At 38.1% G+C, this 20,982-nt stretch overlaps 1 protein-coding gene across 2 annotated transcripts in view; it reads right to left on the bottom strand.

Annotated features, from left to right (window-relative positions):
* LOC108273823 (disintegrin and metalloproteinase domain-containing protein 12) overlaps positions 1-20,982 on the bottom strand; it is a 104,970-nt gene that overhangs the window by 28,516 nt on the left and 55,472 nt on the right. For both annotated transcript variants that reach the window (XR_001814380.3, XM_017483396.3), the window contains exons 5-11: positions 20,210-20,286; positions 19,038-19,230; positions 16,805-16,870; positions 13,775-13,846; positions 11,814-11,983; positions 10,761-10,845; positions 8,138-8,286 (exon numbers count right to left, since the gene is read on the bottom strand). Coding sequence is in view for 1 of the 2 variants with exons in the window: in XM_017483396.3 (XP_017338885.1) it covers positions 8,138-8,286; positions 10,761-10,845; positions 11,814-11,983; positions 13,775-13,846; positions 16,805-16,870; positions 19,038-19,230; positions 20,210-20,286 (812 nt within the window). In the remaining variant the exon portion in view is untranslated. The remainder of the gene's footprint in view (positions 1-8,137; positions 8,287-10,760; positions 10,846-11,813; positions 11,984-13,774; positions 13,847-16,804; positions 16,871-19,037; positions 19,231-20,209; positions 20,287-20,982) is intronic.

The raw sequence follows: 20,982 nt of genomic DNA, 5'->3' as shown, positions 1-20,982 counted from the left end.
CAACCTCTACACAATATTACACTGCCATGCTGTCCAGTGACAATTACTCCAAATATATTATATTAGCAGACTTTACTGCTATGGCACCACAGAAAAGTGCTTGCTCTATCTCACTGTATGTTCAACTTAGCTAACATTAGACACGCACTGTATATACTGTAACTAACCTGAGTTAACTATATTTATTAGTGATGCTAATGAAACATTTCGGCCGTAAATGGTAAAAAAAAAAGAGGCTCTTTTGGTTTTCAGATGAATGAGAAAAAAGACAATTTTGACCTAAAAATATTAAACAGGGCTACAAAATAAATGGAAAAACTGTGCAATATTCCATTTGTCACTTATCTGTATAGGAACGAGGTGTTACTCATCTGTATATATTCATATTATTATTCATCTGTGCATAAAATGAGATGTTCATAGTGTATATATTACTATTATTGTTACTCTTCTTCTTATTTTAATATTCCTATTATATATTCTTTAGACATTTTCCTATTCCATTCCTATTTAATGTGTATTTTCTTATTTGTGTAATTCAGCTGCTGTAACGAGGGAATTTCCCCATTGTGGGATCAATAAAGTTTATCTTGTCTTATCTTATCTTATCTTATCTTATCTTACAATGATGTGTCTAATCTAACACTGTACAAATAATGCTAATAGTAATAATTAGCTAATCTCCAGATAATCTCATACGCATTCGAACCCTTTGAGTAGCAGCATCAACAGTGAAAATTTTGAAATGATGGGACATTAAACAACCGATTTGCTCAATTATTTATATCGAAAATGTACTTTTATGGTTTTTTAAAAAAAAATTGTTAACTGTGTATTATTGTAGAGTCACCTAAAATCCACCATCCTGCTCAGTTCTCGCAATTGCCACTGCCAGCAATCAGTTCCTGACTGCAGAGCTGGTATTACTCGTATACCTTGCTGTCCTTTCCTTAAACCTGAAATGGTGATGCTCCTGGGCAAAGGTAGCTCAGTGGTTAAGTTGTTGGGCTTCTGGTTGGAGCATCATGAGTTCAAACCTGAGCACTGCCAAGCTGCTACTGTTGGGCCCTTGAGCAAGACCTTTAACTCTCAACTGCTCAGATATATAAATGTAAGTTGCTCTGGATAAGGGTGTCTGCCATATGCCATGAATGTACTTGGTTTTCTTTCTTTTTTAGGCTGAAAGAATAAATAATTTATCCCATTTTTTATTTGAAGTCACACAACTTAAATAGAGTGTTTCTTTAAGAGACATCACACTGGGGAACTCTTTATTCTAACAGTATAGCGAGATAGGACTCTATGGAACAACTTAGGCCAAAATGGTGAGCGTTAATGGTACTTAGTTGGAAGTTTTAATTTGGAATGAAGAGCCACTAGCATTTGTCTGTATGAAGACAGAGAAGATTTAATCTTCAAATTTCTATTAGAAAGTAGGACTGACAGATTATAATAGGCCATTTGGCTGGTTCTCGGACAGATAATTACTGATCTATTGTCCCTGATATATTGATCTTTTGAGTGCTGGATTTGAGAGATTTCACACCGCATATGTATTATCACTCCGCAAACACACACACACACACACACACACACACACACACACACACACACACACACACACACATAGAGCCTATAGTGATATTACACCTACTGAACTAATAGCTATTATGTGCACATACATTTACATATATTATACATTAATAACCAAAACAGATAGGATATTTTTTGTTGGTTTTGTTCTTTCATTGCAGACACACACACACACACACACACACACACAAACACACACACACACACACAAATAGCTGTCAACAATTCCACTCATTCATTAATTCTCTTTCATAGTTTCTTGCAATTTTGCATTGCCAAGGGTGTCATCACCTGGTATTCACCAAGCGCACACACACACACACACACACACACACACACACACACACACACACTTGCATATAATTACAGGAAAAAGCTTGTCTATGCTGTATAGAGATATGATAATGAATGAGTCACTGTGCTCTTTAGGAACACGATAATAATGATGACCAGATGGGTACACACCCACTCACACACACATATATACACACACACACACACACACGTATTATTTTATAAAACGGCCATTATACCCACTGTAAAGCCCTAATGAAACTATTTTAATCACCGCTATATATCCATCCATCCATTTTCTGTACCGCTTATCCTACACAAGATCATAGACGAGCCTGGAGCCTATCCCAGGGAATTCAGGGCACAAGGTGAAGGACACCCCATATGGGGTGCCAACCCATCACTGGCCACAATCGCTCAAACAGTCATACACCCATTCACACACTGTGGATAATTTGGAAATGCATCAATGCTCTCTCGCTCTCTCTCTCTTCTCTCTCTCTCTCTCTCTTTCTCTCTCTCTCTCTCTCTATATATATATAAAATTCGTAATAATAATATCACCTCATTAGGACATCAATCAGTCTTTTGATGCTTCTCTACTACACTGGGAATGTGTAGGAGCTCAGAAGGGTAACAATACAAAATGACACATCATGGAGACAGAATTAGCTCCTGTGGGCTAAAGGCCATAATCTTATGGAGTAACATTCTCCACTTGACTACACATGCTCAGTTTATCTTCCTTAATACAGACTTGATAGAGGGTTGATTCTGTTCATACATATTGTATAGCCTAGGGGCGTTTTCATTTACATGTATGGCATTTGACAGACACCCTTATACAGAGCGACTTACATTTATCTCATTTATACATTTGAGCAGTTGAGAGTTAAGGGCCTTGCTCATGGGCCCATCAGTGGCAGATTGGTGGTGCTGGGGTTTTCCCTTCCAATCAGTAGTCCAACGTCTTAACCACTGAGCTAACAATGGTCATGCATTTTAGCCAAGCAGACGCCACACTGAGTCTACTGAAAGTCAGGGTCAACTGATTAAACTGGTGGAATCAGGTGTGGCTCCTGCTTGATTGGAATGTAAACCTGCACCTAGGATAACACTGGACACCCCTGGTATAGCCCATATGTTGTAATGTATTGTGGGTGGGACATAATGTGGTCTTATACTTGTAAATGTGTGTCAGTTCTCATGACTTGATTTGTATGGAAAATTAAGGTTAAGGAAGAGAACAGAGTTTGTGGTCACACCTTTTCTTCCTTGTTCATTCAAATGAAATCAAACAAAATCCATCCACATCGTCCTTGCTTGTCTGAGTTCATACTACTCTTTAATAAAATCAGACTGTGTGCTGCATACACGTACGCCAAGCCGCTGAAAGCGCAAACGGACGAAGGCATGGTCCACACTACTCTCTGCACCACTGATCACATATAGTTGCTCATACATGATTACAGCTCATATTTCTAACACTCTTTCCAAACGTGTGAAAGTTTTGCTATAGACTGCAGTACTCTAGACTGGCCTAATAATTCTCTTTCAAAGTTTCTGAAATAGCATTTTTCACTCAGCATTCAGTATTACAGTGCACTCTATCAATTCCATCTGCTCAGCATTGCTCATATGGAACATGAGCAGGACAGTTTTACTAGCGGGACATTATGATATGCCAAAGCAAAAAATTATGCTGTTGTCAGTACATTATTACACACAGCTAGACTAAGAGTATTTAGATTTAATGTCAGCTTAAAAAAAACGGAATGTTCTCAGTTTCAAAAAAAGGCTCAATGTTCTCATCTGAAATATTAAAGTAGATTTCAATTTCCTTCTCTGGCAAATTTTACAAAGCGGAAACACTGACATCATACTCTGCTATAATTGGACACCTAGTACGTGTAGTGACGTAGTGAGAGGATTCGTTTAGGAGTCTTAACATGCTGTAGACACTGGAGGAGCCAATGTGTGCAATGCAGTGTTCCATACAGAGAACTGTGACTTGGACTATAGATTAATTACACCCCTCTACACATACCACAGAGAACTGAATTGAAGTGTCTCTGAAATCCAAATGGATGTTTCAGAGTTTTTGTTATGGACACCAATAAGACCGTATGTCTAGAAAGAAAGATAAGATATATATATATATATATATATATATATATATATATATATATATATATATATATATATATATAAAACATTCGTTGGAGTTTATTGGTTTTGAATAGGGTGGAATCTGTACTAGGTGGCGGTTCTTTAAGAGATCTTCAACGCTGGGATATGTTGCTTCCTCGGACTGAGCAAGAATGTGATTCCATCTTTGTACACTTTTGGGGCTTCTGCATCAGTAGGAATATGTAAAAAAAAAAAAAAAAAAACTCTCATTGAAAACTGCCTTCCATATTTACTGTATGTACCTCACTAAACTACTGTCAGGTTTCTGTCTGATCTCAAATGCTACTGGCTGTCGTGTCAAGCAGTTCAACACTACATCAACATACATTACTAAATCTATACACAAAGTTGCCAGGTAAGTACATTAACTTTATAGCTACACTCACTGGACATTTTATCAGGTAAACTTACCATACAGATCATAGGTCACAATGTAAGTCTACAATTACTGTCTCAATTGTAGTCCATCTGCTGCTATGCACAATGTGTTACCCACCTTCTACCAGTCAATGAATGGCCAAGAACCACCACTGGACCTCCACTACATAGCAATAACCCTGTTATCTCTGGAACGCTTAAATACTCTTTTTTGTTCAATGACTGCCTGACTGTCAGGATAATTTCCAAGTAAAAACTTTTTACTAAGAGTGTAGGTGTGTGTCCAGAGATTTCTGAACCAGTTCTGGAAATCACCGAAATGAGAACTGGTTTCTGCAGGGAAAATGACTGTTTTATAAAATAACAAATGGAAAAAGAAAAAGTGCAGATCATATCTGACATTTCAGCATGCAGTGAAATTACAGCAATACTCAAAATCAAATATGGCGGAGGTTGAGTCTGAGGTTAATTGTTCTTAATAGTTTTGCTGTGTTTTGGAAATATGATGTTAATCATTCAGTTTTATGTTAAAAAACCAGCTGCAAGTACAATGGTCTGCATATAGTATCTCGATGTTTTGTTGAATAGTGTGCATCTAGAAGTATGCACAAAATGCACACTTTTGACTGATGTAACAAGCTTTAGTTATTGCTTATTGCTTAAAATGTGTTTTACAATGAGTGGTTAGAGGGTTGGTCATTCTATGAATTTGCATTTGATCAATCAATACATTTGAGTACAACGAGTTCCACCTCAGTAGCTCCTGTTCTGCAGAAAAGAACTTGCGATAAAGAACAGACGAGAAAGGTTCTTGGAGCTGTGACCCACAAATAAAAATTGGTCCTGGTTCTTCTAGTGCAGTGGTCAACAACCACTGTTCCTGGGGATCTACCTTCCTGAAGACTTTAGCTCCAACCATAATCGTGCCCACCTGACCTTCTAAATATTGCCTTGAGAAGTTCATGATCAACTAATACAGGTGTGTTTGATTTTGGTTGGAGATGAAACCTGCAGGAAGGTAGATTTTTTTTCTGAGTTCCTAAAAAGTTTCCAGTTATTTGGGTGGTGGAACTTATGACTGGAACCCAATCAACTGGAGGAACAAATATAAAGAATAAAGAGCTTACTTGGGGCCAGTATTAAAAGGATAATGTCATCTTGAAGCTGCACAGCCATCAGCTCTAAATTACCACTTGTTATAATTACACCCTTTCAACATCATAGGTGGTAAATGAACACTGTGGTTTTACTCTATTCAAGAACCAGACTTTTTTCTCTGGCATGCTGCAAAAGCAGTGCTCAGTACATCTTGCACTATCGCGCACAGGGACACTAAGACACTTTGTCAAGATCTGATTTCTGCCTCCCTCTTATGTTTAAGCGACAGGATTATGCTGCACCACACAGAGCACTGGAAGGAGCTTAAAGTTGGTAAAGCATTCATTTGGTTCTGCTGACAGCTCTCCCTGCTTTAAAATGGATGATTATGTAACAGCACCACCTCTTACTCTCTGACCCAGCAGTAACAGGAGAGAAATAAGAGGGACAAGGTGAAATATCTCCTCTCTCTGGCCTCAATTCCTTTGATAAAATACTGAAATTATTGGGAAAGTTCCATTTGGTCTTGTTTTTCCATTAATGGACACATTTTTCACTGTCCCTAGATGAAGACAAAACACACTGGCTAGTATCCTGGAGCTAGAAAAGGCCATTTATACAAACACAACCCAAAATGTTTGCAGTTACCTTACAACAGTATATATCTTACATACAATGCAAATATTTTATTTATTAACAAAATGCATTGTATTTTCATTACAATTAATTACAACTGCTTTTCTAGACGATGTTCAGCGAAATGTTGGAAATCAGTTGTTTTTCTTAGATTATTCATCCTTCCAATTTGACTTCACTGACTAGCTTCATATTGGCACATAATATTCCCTAAGCACAGGTCAAGCCAATCTCACCAGGTCTGTCTGCCTGTATGTCTCTGTATTTCCATTGGCTATGCTGCAAATCACCTGAAATCTCCTGGAGCATAGTTCTAGGAACCTTTTTTAGTCCCTGCTCAAGGGTAGATACTTGAATAGTTCTTACCTAGATAAAAAGCTGTAGATGCTGTACACCAGGAACTACTCAAGTGGACCTTGCGGTACTCCTTATTATCCTTAATCCTTACTGTATTGTATCAATACATCAAAAGCAATATCATTTTTATATCATTTTATTGGAGTCACAAACTGCAAAACTTCATCATCATTTTCCTCTTAAAAACAAACAAAAAATCTTTGCGCATGTGTATTTTGTAAATGCATTTAGTAACACACCGTTTGTAGCGAGTGGGGAAAAAGACTGGAGAAGATAGACTGTACTTTATTCATATGAGGTGGATTAGAACTATGTTAAAGTTAACATCATATTAAAGTAAGATAGTAAAATCAATAAAGGACAGCAACTTTACCCCATGTCTGTACAACCTCCACCATGTTTACAGTGTTTTTCCTTGCTTGCTGAAACATTGTACTGTTTCCCATTCTCTTCATTGTGGTAGAAAAACCAACCAGAAATGGTGTAGGCTCAATTTTGGAGCATTCCTAACCTCTGTAGAACCTCTGTGTCAGCAGTGAGGGTTATTGTTCTGGGGTAGGCACTGTTTGTGAGTCTATTCTTTTGGCTCATGATGCTTTCTGGTCTGTAACACCAGAGACTGTATTTAGTGTCATGTCAGAGGAACAGATTAAGGCTCGCTTGGGAAGGTCACTGAGGATAGCACAGGCTTTTTTTCCTACAGATTTCTGTATCCAGATGCTCTGTTGCTGGGAGTTCTACTAAAATGACCCTTTGGGCTATTTTAATTACTCTCTGAAGGGTGTGTTTGTGTTTGTTCTTTTGTGCAGAAAGGCGGAACCATGATGTAAGAACATCACCTTTCCATAGTGTTTCCTGTCCATCCTTGAATTTTTAAGATCCCAGGAGACTAACACTTTCAACCTATTTTATTTATGTACATTACCCTAAATTCACACCACAGCATCACTTAAGTGTCGAATCAAGGGTCGCATCAAGACCTCTTGACACAGCTGCGTTTCCATATACAGTACATTACTGGCAGGAGGAAGAGCCATCATGCACTCTGAGTTTGATCTTTTTTGGCAACTACAGCATTAGATCAATTATATCTAGATGTTCATGAGTAACTGTTTCATTTGTCAGACACACTCCTCTCAGCCACGCCCCCTCTCAGCTACGCCTCCTCTCCGCCAAAACATCATGGTCCCTCCTATTTACTAATTGCACTCAAAAAGTATCATTTTGCTACACAACTACAGGTTGCACAGTCATGATCCCCGCTGTAGATTTTAACAACATATAGAAAGTGTGTGTTTGATATTTCAATAAAGTTTATGCTTAAGTTACACTCGTCTCAGCCACACCCCCATTCAGCCAAACTTTGTGATCTCTCCCAAGCACACAAGAGAAAAAAAAATACGCACATAACACATACAATAAAAGCAGTGCTGTGTGCAGGCTCAAATGTGATCCTCTTCTAATGCACCTCTGATGTAGCTGATCTATATTTAAAATCTTTTTAAAATGGAATTCAGTGAGGTCTTGATGTGCCATCTAACATGAAACTTGATTCTGTTGCAGGTCTACCCAAGTCCTGAAAAGGACTCACCCAGTTGAAGGAGTCATGATGCAGCCGCCTCTGTCCGCTGTCACCCTGCACCCACACCCCCGCTCGGGTGTGTCATGGTTCATTCCAAAGTTGTGTCCCAGCTCATGAGCCAAAGTAACTGCAGCTCCAAGGGGGTTATCAGAGTGGTCCTGAGAGGTGGAGTGAGACAAAAATAATAATAATAATAATAATAATAATAATAATAATAACAATAATAATAATAATAATAATAATAATAATAATAATAAAGAGAGAGAATGATAAAGCAGAAGTCATTATTAATTGCATCTACACATGTTTACAGATAAATCATTGTCTTTGCAGCATAGCACCACACAAAACAGTTACTGTACACTCTTTCCTAAGAGCAATTACTTATATTTCCAAGCGAGTAAACCCAATTACTACCCTGTGTTTGCTACGGAGAAGGGGTTGGGGCAATTACACTCCTGCTGCCCTCCGAAGATTACATTCTTAACATCTCCACATATGCATTTGTTGTTGGTTTTTTTTACTGAATGTAGCAAAGTGATGTTTCACATGAAGGCGCTAATTGATAAAACGCAAGCACTACCAGCCTATGTAATTACTTTTTCACAAACCCATTAAAGAGGCATAAGTCATGATTCTTGCACTGCTGAAATGAAATGCACCATTAAGCAAAGACTCCAGAATAAAAAGCTGTTTCAGGACTTCATAGGGCTTTTTGTGTTTGTGTATAGCCACAATATTCCTGAGTCCCATGATGCCTTGTGTGGAATATGAGTCCAGAAAATTGTCTAGTGTAAAGTGTAAACAAACATTATATTGGATGTTAATGCACTAATCATGGGGACCAGCCAAATATCCTCACAAGGTCAGAACTGTCAGATATTCCTATCCTTGTAGGGACATCTGGTCCCGACCATGATATAAAAACAGATACACACATAGTCCTTCATGCAGTCAGTCAAGTTTTAAAAACATTTGTCATGAAATCTGACTGCAGAAAATGATAGAAAGCATCCGCTGAAAGAATGAATGTATAAAACATTCAGTATGTAAACATTTGATATCTTTTGGCACTGCTGAATATTTTTTTCCCCATAATTATTTATGTTGGGAAAAGTAGAAACAGCTCTCATTGTAGTCCAGCATGGCTCCAGCCCCAGAGTTTCCTGCCTGCAGCAACAGGAGTTTTGGAGGGGAAGTAAGACTGATGTGTGCAGTGAAACAGGCTGATCTGTAATGGACGAGGCAGACTGGCGCACACTACCCTTTAATCATCCTGCCAAGGTTTGTGCATGTGCACCAAGCGAAAAGCCAATCAGTTGGGAACAGACTGGAACATGGGATAACCTGGGAGAGACATTTCAGCCCTGATCCGGAATGGCAGTTTCATCCTAGAGCTGCCAAGTCCTAATGACCTAATAAAGATCTGAAGTGAGAACAGGGCAAGGGCTCTATTACACAGCCGTATCCTCATCAGTAATCACTCCCACCAGCAAGTGTTCTTCCTCTCCGGTGGATATGATGTTTCCCCAGCCGACCGTTTGTTTGTTCTGCCTCATTAGAAGAGTAACAGCCGAGCCTCTTGTAATCGATACATTCAGGTGATTTATGAGCAGTATCTCTGTGCAGTTGGGCCGTAATGACTTAAGCAGGTGTATACAGGGTGGGGAGCAGTATTATAACCATATATATGAATATGCCTGATTGAAAAGAAAAGCAGATTAACAGCTAAACATTAAACAAAGTCAGAGTTGTAAAGTATACTGTATACATTAGAAGCTAGCTGGGTTTTTGGTGGTATATAATTCTTGATTCCATTGATTACAATAATTGTTGTACATTATCCAACTGTCATATGATTTTTTGACAATTATTTATTATGCTTATTGGCATGTTTTTTTTGGCTAAATTCCTGTTAATCCTATTTAACAATTGTTTTTGACATTATTTTTGAATAAAAGTCATGTTTGCGTAGGAAAGTTCCATGACAGCTTCAGGCATAAAGCCAAGAACTTCATTCATGTTACATTTTTTTACCTTTTTGTTTTTGAGCATTTCAGAAACTATTGATCTGGGATTTTCGTGCATAGAAGCCTCTAGAGTTTACACAGAATGGTGTGCAGAAAGAAAAAAACATCTGGTGAGCAGCAATTCGGTGAGTGGATATGCTTTTTGATGAGAGATGTCAGAGGAGAATGGCCAGACTAGTTTGAGCTGACAGGAAGGCTGCAGTAACTCAAACACCCACTTTGTACAACCACTGTGAGCAGAAAAACATTCATAACACACAACAGGTGGATGAGGTAAGGTGAATGCTTTACAAAAGCAAAAGACCACATTGGGTTCCATTTCTGACAGCCAAGAACAGTAATCTGTGGCTATAGTGGGTACAGGTTCACCGAACTTGGACAGCTGACATTTGGAAAAAGACCAGGCGATATCTGGTAAATAAATATATGCATCATCAACCACCTTCTACAGTTTTCAAAGCACTTTGCTTGCACAGGTTTGTGTACTTCACTAAATGTTAACTACACATGCATCACAGAATCAGAAAATTCCGAGAAAACTGTGAAAATGTCTTTACAATGCACATAAATTTTGTCTCACAAATGACAGAAATGTCACTCACCATGACAATGCCCCCCGACTGCTCGGCCGTACACATGCTCATGATGGGAGCCATGCCAATAGTGGTGCCCTGAAAATACACCCCACTGCAGATGGAGACAGAAATACAGATATACAAACTGATAAATGCATATCTTAGTACATCCAACAGCACTGTAACTCATCTTAGACACAATTTCATTGTATATAGATGCTTAACGCACTTTTTATACACATTACAGTAAACTTGAACCTTGAAAGATCCTTTACACCTGGACAGTTCATTTGCAGAACTATGTAGTTTAGTGTTCCAAAAGGTTCAGGGTTGATGGTTGGCAGTTAATGCAATGGTTAGTGTTAATGTAATTGATTTCTGTCCCTTTTCTTGTACAATTCGGCATACTTTGTTTCATTCATTCATTCATTCTCCTTTCTGGTAGGGGTCATGGTGGCAGCAGGCTGAAAAGTTTAGTCCAAGCTTCTCATTACCCAGGCACAGATTTCAGCTCCTCCTGGGGTCCCCAGATCTTCCCAAGCCAACAATCACATATATAATCTCTCCAGCAGGTCCTGGGTTTTAATTTAAAGGGATTAGTTTATCTAAGACTGTCAATCTTTGCCTGCCTCCTGACTGTTAATACACCTGACCATGAAGATGGCTTCATGTTGTCATTTCGGGCTGAGCACAACCATCTTACTCAAGTAAAGCCATATAAAACACAGATGTTGCTCATTGGTTAAGACGTTGGACTACTGATTGGAAGGTCATGAGTTCACGTCCCAGCACTGCCATGTTGCCACTGCTGGGCCCTTGAGTGAGGCCCTTAACCCGCAACAACTGAGATAAATGTAAGTTGCTCTGGAAAAAGGTATTTGCCAAATGTTGTAAATTTAACTCTAATCTGGGCAGGGTAGATCTTTACTGAAAAGTGTGCAATTTTACTACATTGTTTTAGTTTTCTCTAATAAACTGAACTTACCATGGCCACATTTGTGTGTATAAATATTCTTTAACTTGCTCTAGATTGTCCTCTGAGTAAAGAACAAGGCAAGATATTAGGATTTGTCTCCTGACCTGATAAGCTGGGCATTATCATGTGGTCTTTGTGGTAAAAGCTTGAGTTTCCTCCAGTCCAGGAACTCATGCAGTGTGGTGAATGGGTCCTGAGAGACAGGGCATTTGTCTGAGTCACTCCACACCTCCAAGCCTACCAGGGCCACACGGATATTCAGTGCTCTGTAGAACTGAGGCAGAGGGAGAGCTAGGTGTTAGCAGGCTCTTTAAAGCAATTATTTCCCAGACTCAGTTTTACCTCTAGCCATATACTGAATGTGCATTAAATTGTAAAGCCAATGATTAGCTTTCTGACTAGCAGTGATTAAAACTTCTCTATCTATATACAGTGTTGTGGAAAATGTATTTGCCCCATCCTGATTTCTTCTGTTTTTGTATATATCTCATACTAAATAGTTATAGATCTTTTAGATTTTATTTATTTATTTATTTATTTTAATTTATTGAGGCAAAAAAAGTTATCCAACAGCTATGAACCATGTGAAAAACTAATTGAAACCATGTGAAAAACTAACTTTAAATCTGGTTTTGACCCCTTTAGCAACAATAACTGCAAGCAAACACTTCCGAAAACTGGAGATCAGTCTTTCACTTACTTCTAGGACTAGGACTTACTTCTATGCTTTGGATAATTGCCTTGCTGCATAATCCAGTTGCACTTGAGTTTCCACTTACGTACTGAAGACCCGACATTCTCCTTTAGAATTTTCTGATAGAGATCAGAATTCATGTTTCACTCAATTATTGCAAGTTGCCCAGGCCCTGAAGCAGTAAAGCATCCCCACACCATCACACTCCCACCACCATGCTTGACTGTCGGTATGATGTTCTTTTTGTGGAATCCGGTGTTTAGATTATGCCAGATGTAACGGGACGCCTGTCTTCCAAACAGTTCAACCTTCGACTCATCAGTCCACAGAACATTCTCTCAAATAGTTTGAGGATCATCAAGGTGTGTTTTCGCAAAATTCAGACGAGCCTTAATGTTCTTCTGGGTTAGCAGTGGTTTTCACCTCACCACTCTTACATGGATGCCATTTTTGCCCAGTGTCTTTCTGATAGTGGAGTCATGAACAGTGACCTTTATTGATGCAAGAGAGGCCTGTAGGTCCTTTGATGTTGTCCTTGGTTCTTTTGTGACTTGCTCTTTTATGCTCTTGGAGGAATTTTGGAAAGTCGGCCACTTCTGGGAAAGTTCACTACTGTGCCGAGTTTTTCCATTTGGAGATAATTGCTCTCACTGTAGTTCTTTGGAGTCCCAGAGCCTTTGAAATAGCTTTATAACCCTTTCCCAGACTGATGTATTTCAATCACCTTCTTCCTCATCATTTCTGGAATTTCTTTAATCTTTGTCATAGTGTGTTACTGGGTAAGACCTTTTAACCAACTTCATGCTATTGAAAAAGTTCTATTTAAGTGTTGATTTGATTGAACAGGGTTTGCAGTAATCAGGACTGGTTGTGTCTAGTCCAGCTGAGCCCCATTATGGATGCAGTTTCATAAATTTAGGGGATTAGTAACTATGGGTGTAAATACATTTTCACACAGGACCAGTTGGTATTGGATAACGTTTTTGCTTCAATAAATAACATCATCATTTAAAAACTGTATTTTGTGTTTACTCAGGTTGCCTTTGTTTTATCTTAGATTTTGTTTTAATTTCTGAAACAATTTAGCATGAGACATGAACAAAAACAGAAGAAATCAGGAAATATAAAATAAAAGAAAATCCTTTTTCACAGCACTGTAAGTATTGATGTCAAATCGGACTATTAACACCTTTATAGCTATATTGTACTCCGTGAGGGCCTGCGCAGTCCCTTTATATAAAAATAAAGGACTTAATAGATGATAAATAAAAGCAGGTGTGGTAGAAAGGAAAAAAAACTTGTCACTATGTAGTGCTTTGGTCCTTTGCACATTACAGCAATATGCTGTGTTGACATTTAATTTGGGTTTACCTTGTCCACATAGTTGGCGATCTCAGCCAGCCTCTGTTTCACTTTCTCCAGATCCTTGCCCTGTTTCTGATACTGAAATAACACAAGATGCATGTTTTACGCTACTCAAATGAGGCATGTTACATGTGGCAAATAATTTTCCAGTGTCCAGTTCCAAGCTCCACTTCAGCACAGATGTTAAGGCTCTTTCTCATATTTTGGCAGCTTGGACATGCTGAGCTTGTTTTGGGCCATCAGCCGAGGGAATATAAAAGAGTTTGTACAGAATCAAAGAATGGAAACATTTCTTCCATGTTCTGTATGATTACTGCCTTTAGGGTTGTGAGTCATGGGTTGTAACTCTAATCAGAAACTGCCGAACCTTTAAGTCTCGTTTGCTTTTGGCATTCCAAGAAATATTTGCGTAACATTATTCATTTTATTTTTCAGCACAACTAATGAAGCCCTACTTATGAGTGGAGAAACTTCTAGATTATAATACCATAAGTCTTGTCCCTTCGGGTTACCAATTTTCTGCTCTGGTTAAACGAGGTATGACCAAGGAGGATTCTCACTGCTAGAATGTTGACTGAATTAGAGCCACTATGATATATACAAGCTCACTGATTTGCAATAATGATCCTAAGTACATTAGAGTAGAATGTAAGTGTTTTTAAAAAACTTTTAAAAATATTTTTTCATTTACTGAGTGCAGTAAGTAAGTACATAAAGGTTTACTACCTTATTTACTATTAATGTACCATCTTTACACTTGCTTTATATTTGTAGGTAAATCTAATACTTATTTTCTCAACTGACTGGTTAAGAGGGCTAGCTCTGTCCTGGTCTACCCTCTGGACAGCATAGAGGTGGTGGGGGAGAGGAGGTTATTAGCTAAGCTGGCGTCTATCATGAGCAATTCCTGCGCTACCGCAGGTCCTTCATCCCCACAGCAGTCAGACTCTTTAATGCAATAACAACATAATGTAGCACCGCTAGCTGTTTTGCATCATCAACCTACACATTATTATTATTATTTGTTTCTCACCCCTCTATTGTTAACTGTGCAATAATCCATTTATCCATTTATGCATATAAACAAGTTGCTACTCATCTGTATATATTCAAATTTGTATTCATCTGTACATACATTGAGGTGTCCATAGTGTACATATTACCATTATTATTATTATTTTCTTACTACTGTTATTCTTATTTTTCTATTCCTGTTGTATATATGTTTTTTTTAGATACTTTCTTTTTTTTCTTTTCAATTCTATTCCTATTGAATGTGCATTCTTTCCTATCTGTTTTTTTTTTTTTTTTTTGTAATTGAGCTGCTGTAACGAGGGAATTTCCCCAGTGTGGGATGAATAAAGTTTACCTTGTCTTATCTTATCTTATCTTATTTTGAGTTTACGCTGAAGAATACTAAGCATATAATTATCAGTGACTGTATAGTACTAAGGGGGGCAAGGTGGCTTAGTGGTTAGCATGTTTGCCTTGTACCTCTGAGGTTGGATGTTTGACTCTGCCTCTTCCCTGTGTGCATGCATGTTCTCCCAGTGCTCTGTCGTACTCTCAATAATAGAGCAGGTGCGTTGTTTTAACAATGCATCCTGGTTGTGGCTCTACCCAACACCACAATACATCAGCATACATGTGATAAACCTGTAGTATACTTGAATTGATCTTTTTTTTTTTTTTTGCCTTACTACAGATATATACACTTTGTAGATCACATGGCTATAATGAAAATGCATATAATACGTAACTCCTATGATACACATTTCTATGTTATTTTAGAAACTTTGTGAGTGTGAGAATGTTGTCAATTATTTCCAGCATAACTTTTAGTATGATTTCTGTGTGTTTGGCCTTTGCTTTAACTTTAGCCCGTGACTTCCAATTTGTAGCCGATTTGAAATGGTGTAAGGGATAATCTTGCAATGTTAGCAAACAGGAAACATCTGATATCCACAAAAGGCATCTACCACCTGCTAATGTGCTTAACTTTGAGTTTTAAGATCAGGTTAAACTTAACTGATAATGTTACAGTAAACTCTATTGAAAGAACTTTATTCTTTCATAGGTAATGTAAACTCAATGGACACACAATACACATGATAAATTTTCTGCTGTTGATGGGAAGAAATGCATCACTCTCTAGATGTTTATTTATCATTTAAAAGCATATTTCCAACAAAGTATGTTTAAGACTTTCAAATTTTGGAAGCTGTATGAACTGTCTAATAATCTGCACAAATGCACTGATAGGTCAGACTTTGAATTTAGAAAATGGCAAGAGAAAGTACCACCTGCTAGTTTCAGCTGGAACCGATTTGTGAAAAATCATTTTCAAGTACTGCATTTAGAAGACATGAAGTCTAGTTTTAAACAGACAAATTAGGCAAGGGTCAAGTAGCTGCAGCTGGAGGTCTTCATTTCCTGTCACAGTCCAAATTCATGACACTAAAGTGCTACTTAAACAATCCTTCACCCAACTGAGGCACATGAATGAACTTCCTCCTTTTCTACAACCCCAATTCCAAAAAAGTTGGGACGCTGTGTGAAATGTAAATAAAAATAGAATGCAATGATTTGCAAATCTCATAAACCCCTATGTTATTCGCAATAGAACACAGAAAACATATCAAATGTTTAAACTGGGGAAATGTACTACTTTAAGAAAAAAAAACAAGGTAATTTTGAATTTGATGGTCGCAACACGTCTCAAAAAAGTTGGGACGGGGCAAACAACTGTTTTTATTTACATTTTACATGGCTTCCCAACTTTTTTTGGAATTGGGGTTGTACCAAAATAATCAACAACTGCGCTTCAACAGCTTCCTCTTAGCACCCTAACATGAGATCAGAGTGCACAACCCAGACCTTGGGGTTATTTCTGCATTCGCATTCATGTTTTCAGCAGAGACAAGGCCAATGTTTGTTATAATCTATATAGAAGTTTGTTTCTTGCCTGACAAAAGAGTTGACCTTCATATTTACTGCTAAAGAAAAATGGTTGAAAGTGTATTTTTAATTACGTACCTCTCGGTTATCTGCTACAATGATCAGTTCAACATATTTAGTGCTGCTCTGAGCTTGTCTTTTGTACTGCAGAGAGAGCAAACAGAAATAGAAGTGAGAGGAGTGAGAGGTAAATGAATTAAGAAAGATTGAAAGTAAAATACTTAAGGAGAAAGAGATTGGGAAGGAAAGCAAAAAAAATATTTTAAAAACCCCATAATAATAAAAAATAAATAAATAAATACATTGGCAGACCAGTTTATTTCTGAAGGACAGATTTAACAAAATGCACTCCAGATTTAAAAGGCTTTTCTTAAGTGAGACACAAGTGCACTTTCTCTTTCTTTAAAACCACAGAGTTCGCCATCATAACTTTCTAAATTGAATCAGCTTTCTGAAGCTGTTTTGGAGGGGTTTTTTTTTTTTAAGTTGTTTTTGACCACCATTATTGTGTACTGCAATTTTTTGTAAGCGCTTCAGCAGAAGGGCTCTAAATAAAAAATAAATAAATGAATAAGTAAGTGCATTAGTAAATAAGTAAGTAGGTACGTAAGTACGTAGGTAAATAAATAAATAAATAAATGTGTACTAACTTCTTGTAATAACTATCTATAACAGGGTTTTAGCTGGATAGTATTCTTGATCTAATATGAAGATATTTTATAAGCTTGATGGAAACTACAAAGTTGCACTAGATAATGGCATCTGCTAAAAAATTTCAATGTTAATTTTGATTTTCTTTGCATGGTCTCATACTAAGAAAAGCTGCAAAGGTTAAGGATACGTTAGGGATATGGTTAAGATTTATACCTCTTCCTTCAACTTGCTTGTTCAAATTCATAGTTTTTTTTTCATGCCAGGTTCCCTTTTGTTTGTCTAATATACTCCACCGGAAAAGCCATTCATGATCTTAAGAATACAAACTCACTGGATTTGAAATCATAGAAGCAGTATTAGAAAGACTTTTATAGAAGTATAAAAGTATCTATAATAGAGTCACTTAGCTGAGCAATTGATGAGAATTGTAAATGACTGGAAAAACAACACTTGGCTGGCTTCCTGATTCTGAACAGCGACCATTTCTCTTTGTTGTCAGTGTCTGATCTCTTTAATGGATACAAAAGCATGTATACATCAGTGGTATTCTTCACACTGAGAGCGATTGTGATTGCTGCTCTTAGCACACATACTGTACATTTCAGCAAAACCACTGGTGCAAGTCAGAAAACGTCCCAGAGCTGTGACATCTGCTACGGTAGGTAGTGATCGAAACAAAAAGACGAATTAGGCATGCTTATGAGGAAACTTCGTCAATATGTGTCAAACCATATTAGAGTAATATCTTATGTCAGGAGCAATCTGGATCGCTGATTTACATCATGTACACACACAGAAAGCTACCTGATTTTACCTTTGATCAAGTGAATGAATTACTACCATTCCAACCCCTTATATCGGTTTTGCTATTGCTTGTTGTGTCTCAAAGCTGATCGGACGTGGATTGAATTCGTTCAAGGCCTCAGTCTATGATGTATAGAAGTTGCTGTAGGTGTTGTTTAGTCACGCACAATATGCCAAGCTTGTACTTATATTTTACTTGCAAGACACTATTGATGATAATATTGCTGGTGAAACTGGTCAAAGTGATGCCATAAATAACCTGATATTAAAAAAAAAAAAGTGATGTAGATACAGAGTTACAGCTATTGTGCGTGTATAAAATTATGCTGAAGCATACCTGAGCCAAACAAATGCTGAATGTACCTTTGATATGTGTATTTGCCTGGAAAAAGTACACATGGAAGAGTATTTTCCATGCTTTAGGCAAGAAGCCATGAAAGAAGTCACACACATCACTCTATGCAGAGTACTGGTGCTTTGATTGATCAATGTTCTCTCTGCAAGGCTTTTGGCAGGAATTTTTCCATTGTTTAAATCATAAAAGATTATAACTGACACTGCCAAAATTCAGCAACTCAGTCTGCAAATAATCCGGTATTGGTATTTAATTGTTATGTGTTGGGGACACAGTGGTTTAGTGGGTAGCAAGTTTGTCTCACATCTCTGGGGTTGGGGGTTCAATTCCTGGCTTTGCCCTGTGCCCTGAGTACCCTGAGATAGGCTCCCAGTGACTCTGTGTAGGATAAGCGGTACAGAAAATGGATGGATGGATGGATAAATATGTGTCATGCTACTGTCCTGTGTTAAAGCATATAAGGCCATGGTACATTTGCTTTGGTCCTGGTTAGCTCACCCTGTTACCATGCGAGCTGAAGAAGCCCCCATTAGTGTCTGAGAGTCCTGTAGTATAGGAGACATTGTGTCCATGTCCACATGTCCCCTGCTTCAAGGTCAGATGCTCTCCTCTAAAGACATGATGTAGAGTGCTGTTGGGCTTATGCGCTGGCTCCAGCACCAACACTTTATCTTTAAGTGTGATCAGCCCTCTGTGAAAAGAGAAAGAAAGACGGAAAGAAAGATAGAAAGATAGATTAACACTGTAGCAACTGAAGGAACCTATATTGAGAGAGAAGTGTAAAGTAATTTAATGGAGTGGTTAAAGTGTAAATAGCGCACGCTGCTCTTCAGGGAAGTGCTCTTTCCGCTTTCCCACAGCATAAAAATGGTCTGGAAACTGGGTTATTTCAACATCCAAGCCACTGCTGGTGAACTCAGCATCAATTTTGGGGATATTTTATTGAAACAACTGTACAATCAGTTCCAATCCTGATATTTAGTGGTTATGGGACTTGCTTCAACAAGCTTTTCTCACACTTTACAGTTGCACGTTGATTTAAAGTGACATGCTCCTCTGTGGAGAAAGGGCCAGACTCTATGCTTTCTTAATACACCCATAGTGCACACACAGACCACATAAACACTTATGTAAACCACACTCACACCAACTCTGCCAACCAAAATCAACACTAATTTGTTTTGACCTACGTGCCAAGAAACACAGATCTTGTCAGGGGAGCACTGTGTGTGTGTATCTGCTGCACGGTTTGAAGACAGACTGTGTGGCTTGAGACAGGTTTTCAGGGAGAGATGTTGGATCCCGTTTGCAGGATAATGTTCCTGATGCTATCAAGCAGAATTATGAGAGTAATAATTCTGAAGCAACACGCTCCAGTGTGCCTGTGTGTGTGAATATGTGTATCACTGGAATATTTGTTTTTCCAAATCTAACTTATCATAGTTATATGAGGATCTTTCCTGATGATATGACTCCTGGATACATTCCATGTAATTCATTTTATTGTTCAGACAGCTGCTCCTGGCTTACATGTTTTTTTTTTTTGGCAGCTACATTTATTCATACCATCATTCACCAGCATCCTAGAGGGCTATGCTGGTGTTTGTGGGGTTCTACCTATAACTTCAATGCTATGAACATCATTGATTCAGGTTGCTATGGTGACTCACCTGAGTCCTGTGCAGGTACTGAGGATGACGTCGGATTGCGGATAGCCCTTCACCTCTCCATGGTAGTAACAGTTTACCTGAAAAATTCCAGATTATATAAATACAGTAAGATGAAGGATGACTGACTTTGAAATGCGTGTGTGGGTGTGTGTGTGTGTGTGTGTGTGTGCATATTTAGTAGGTGAGATGTAGGTGTGGGAGAGAGTGATTACTGATAAGACACACTCCTGAGCTTTTTCTTCAGTGAGCTGGGGGTTTGGCAGTGATCCAGTTATGTTTTCCTTTAGTTTTACTTCACTGTGCTTCCAGAACTGTTACACACCCGTTAACATCTCCCTGAGGGAGTTAATACACCGCAGTCATGCTGAATCATTATGACCCTTTAATTAAATGAATGTATAAAATAAATAAAGTAGCTATGCACTAATTAATCATTAAAACCTGTTTTGTATTGTCTCACAAAAACATTTGACAAAATTATTGCCATCCAAAAGAAATTGTCTAAAAAATTTTTTTAGTTGCTGTCAGTTGTATGTCAGTACAATGTATGTTATTGCTTGGGGTATTAATAATTGTTGGGCATGACCCAGTGGCACGAGGGATCGTGTTGCCCCTTCATAGCTCCTTGGTCCCTGGTTCGAACACCTGGCATCCCAAACAAATTTTACGAATCTCAGAGGTGACTCAGATTCCTGAAGTCTAACAATTCATCTGATCATGTTTATACACATTTTAATGCACTCTTTTTACCAGAGGCCCAAAAATGGAATTAC

This window comes from Ictalurus punctatus, chromosome 13 (genome assembly GCF_001660625.3).
Source record: "Ictalurus punctatus breed USDA103 chromosome 13, Coco_2.0, whole genome shotgun sequence".
Classification (NCBI taxonomy): Eukaryota; Metazoa; Chordata; class Actinopteri; order Siluriformes; family Ictaluridae; genus Ictalurus; species Ictalurus punctatus.
This window is presented reverse-complemented; position numbering and strand designations above follow the sequence as displayed.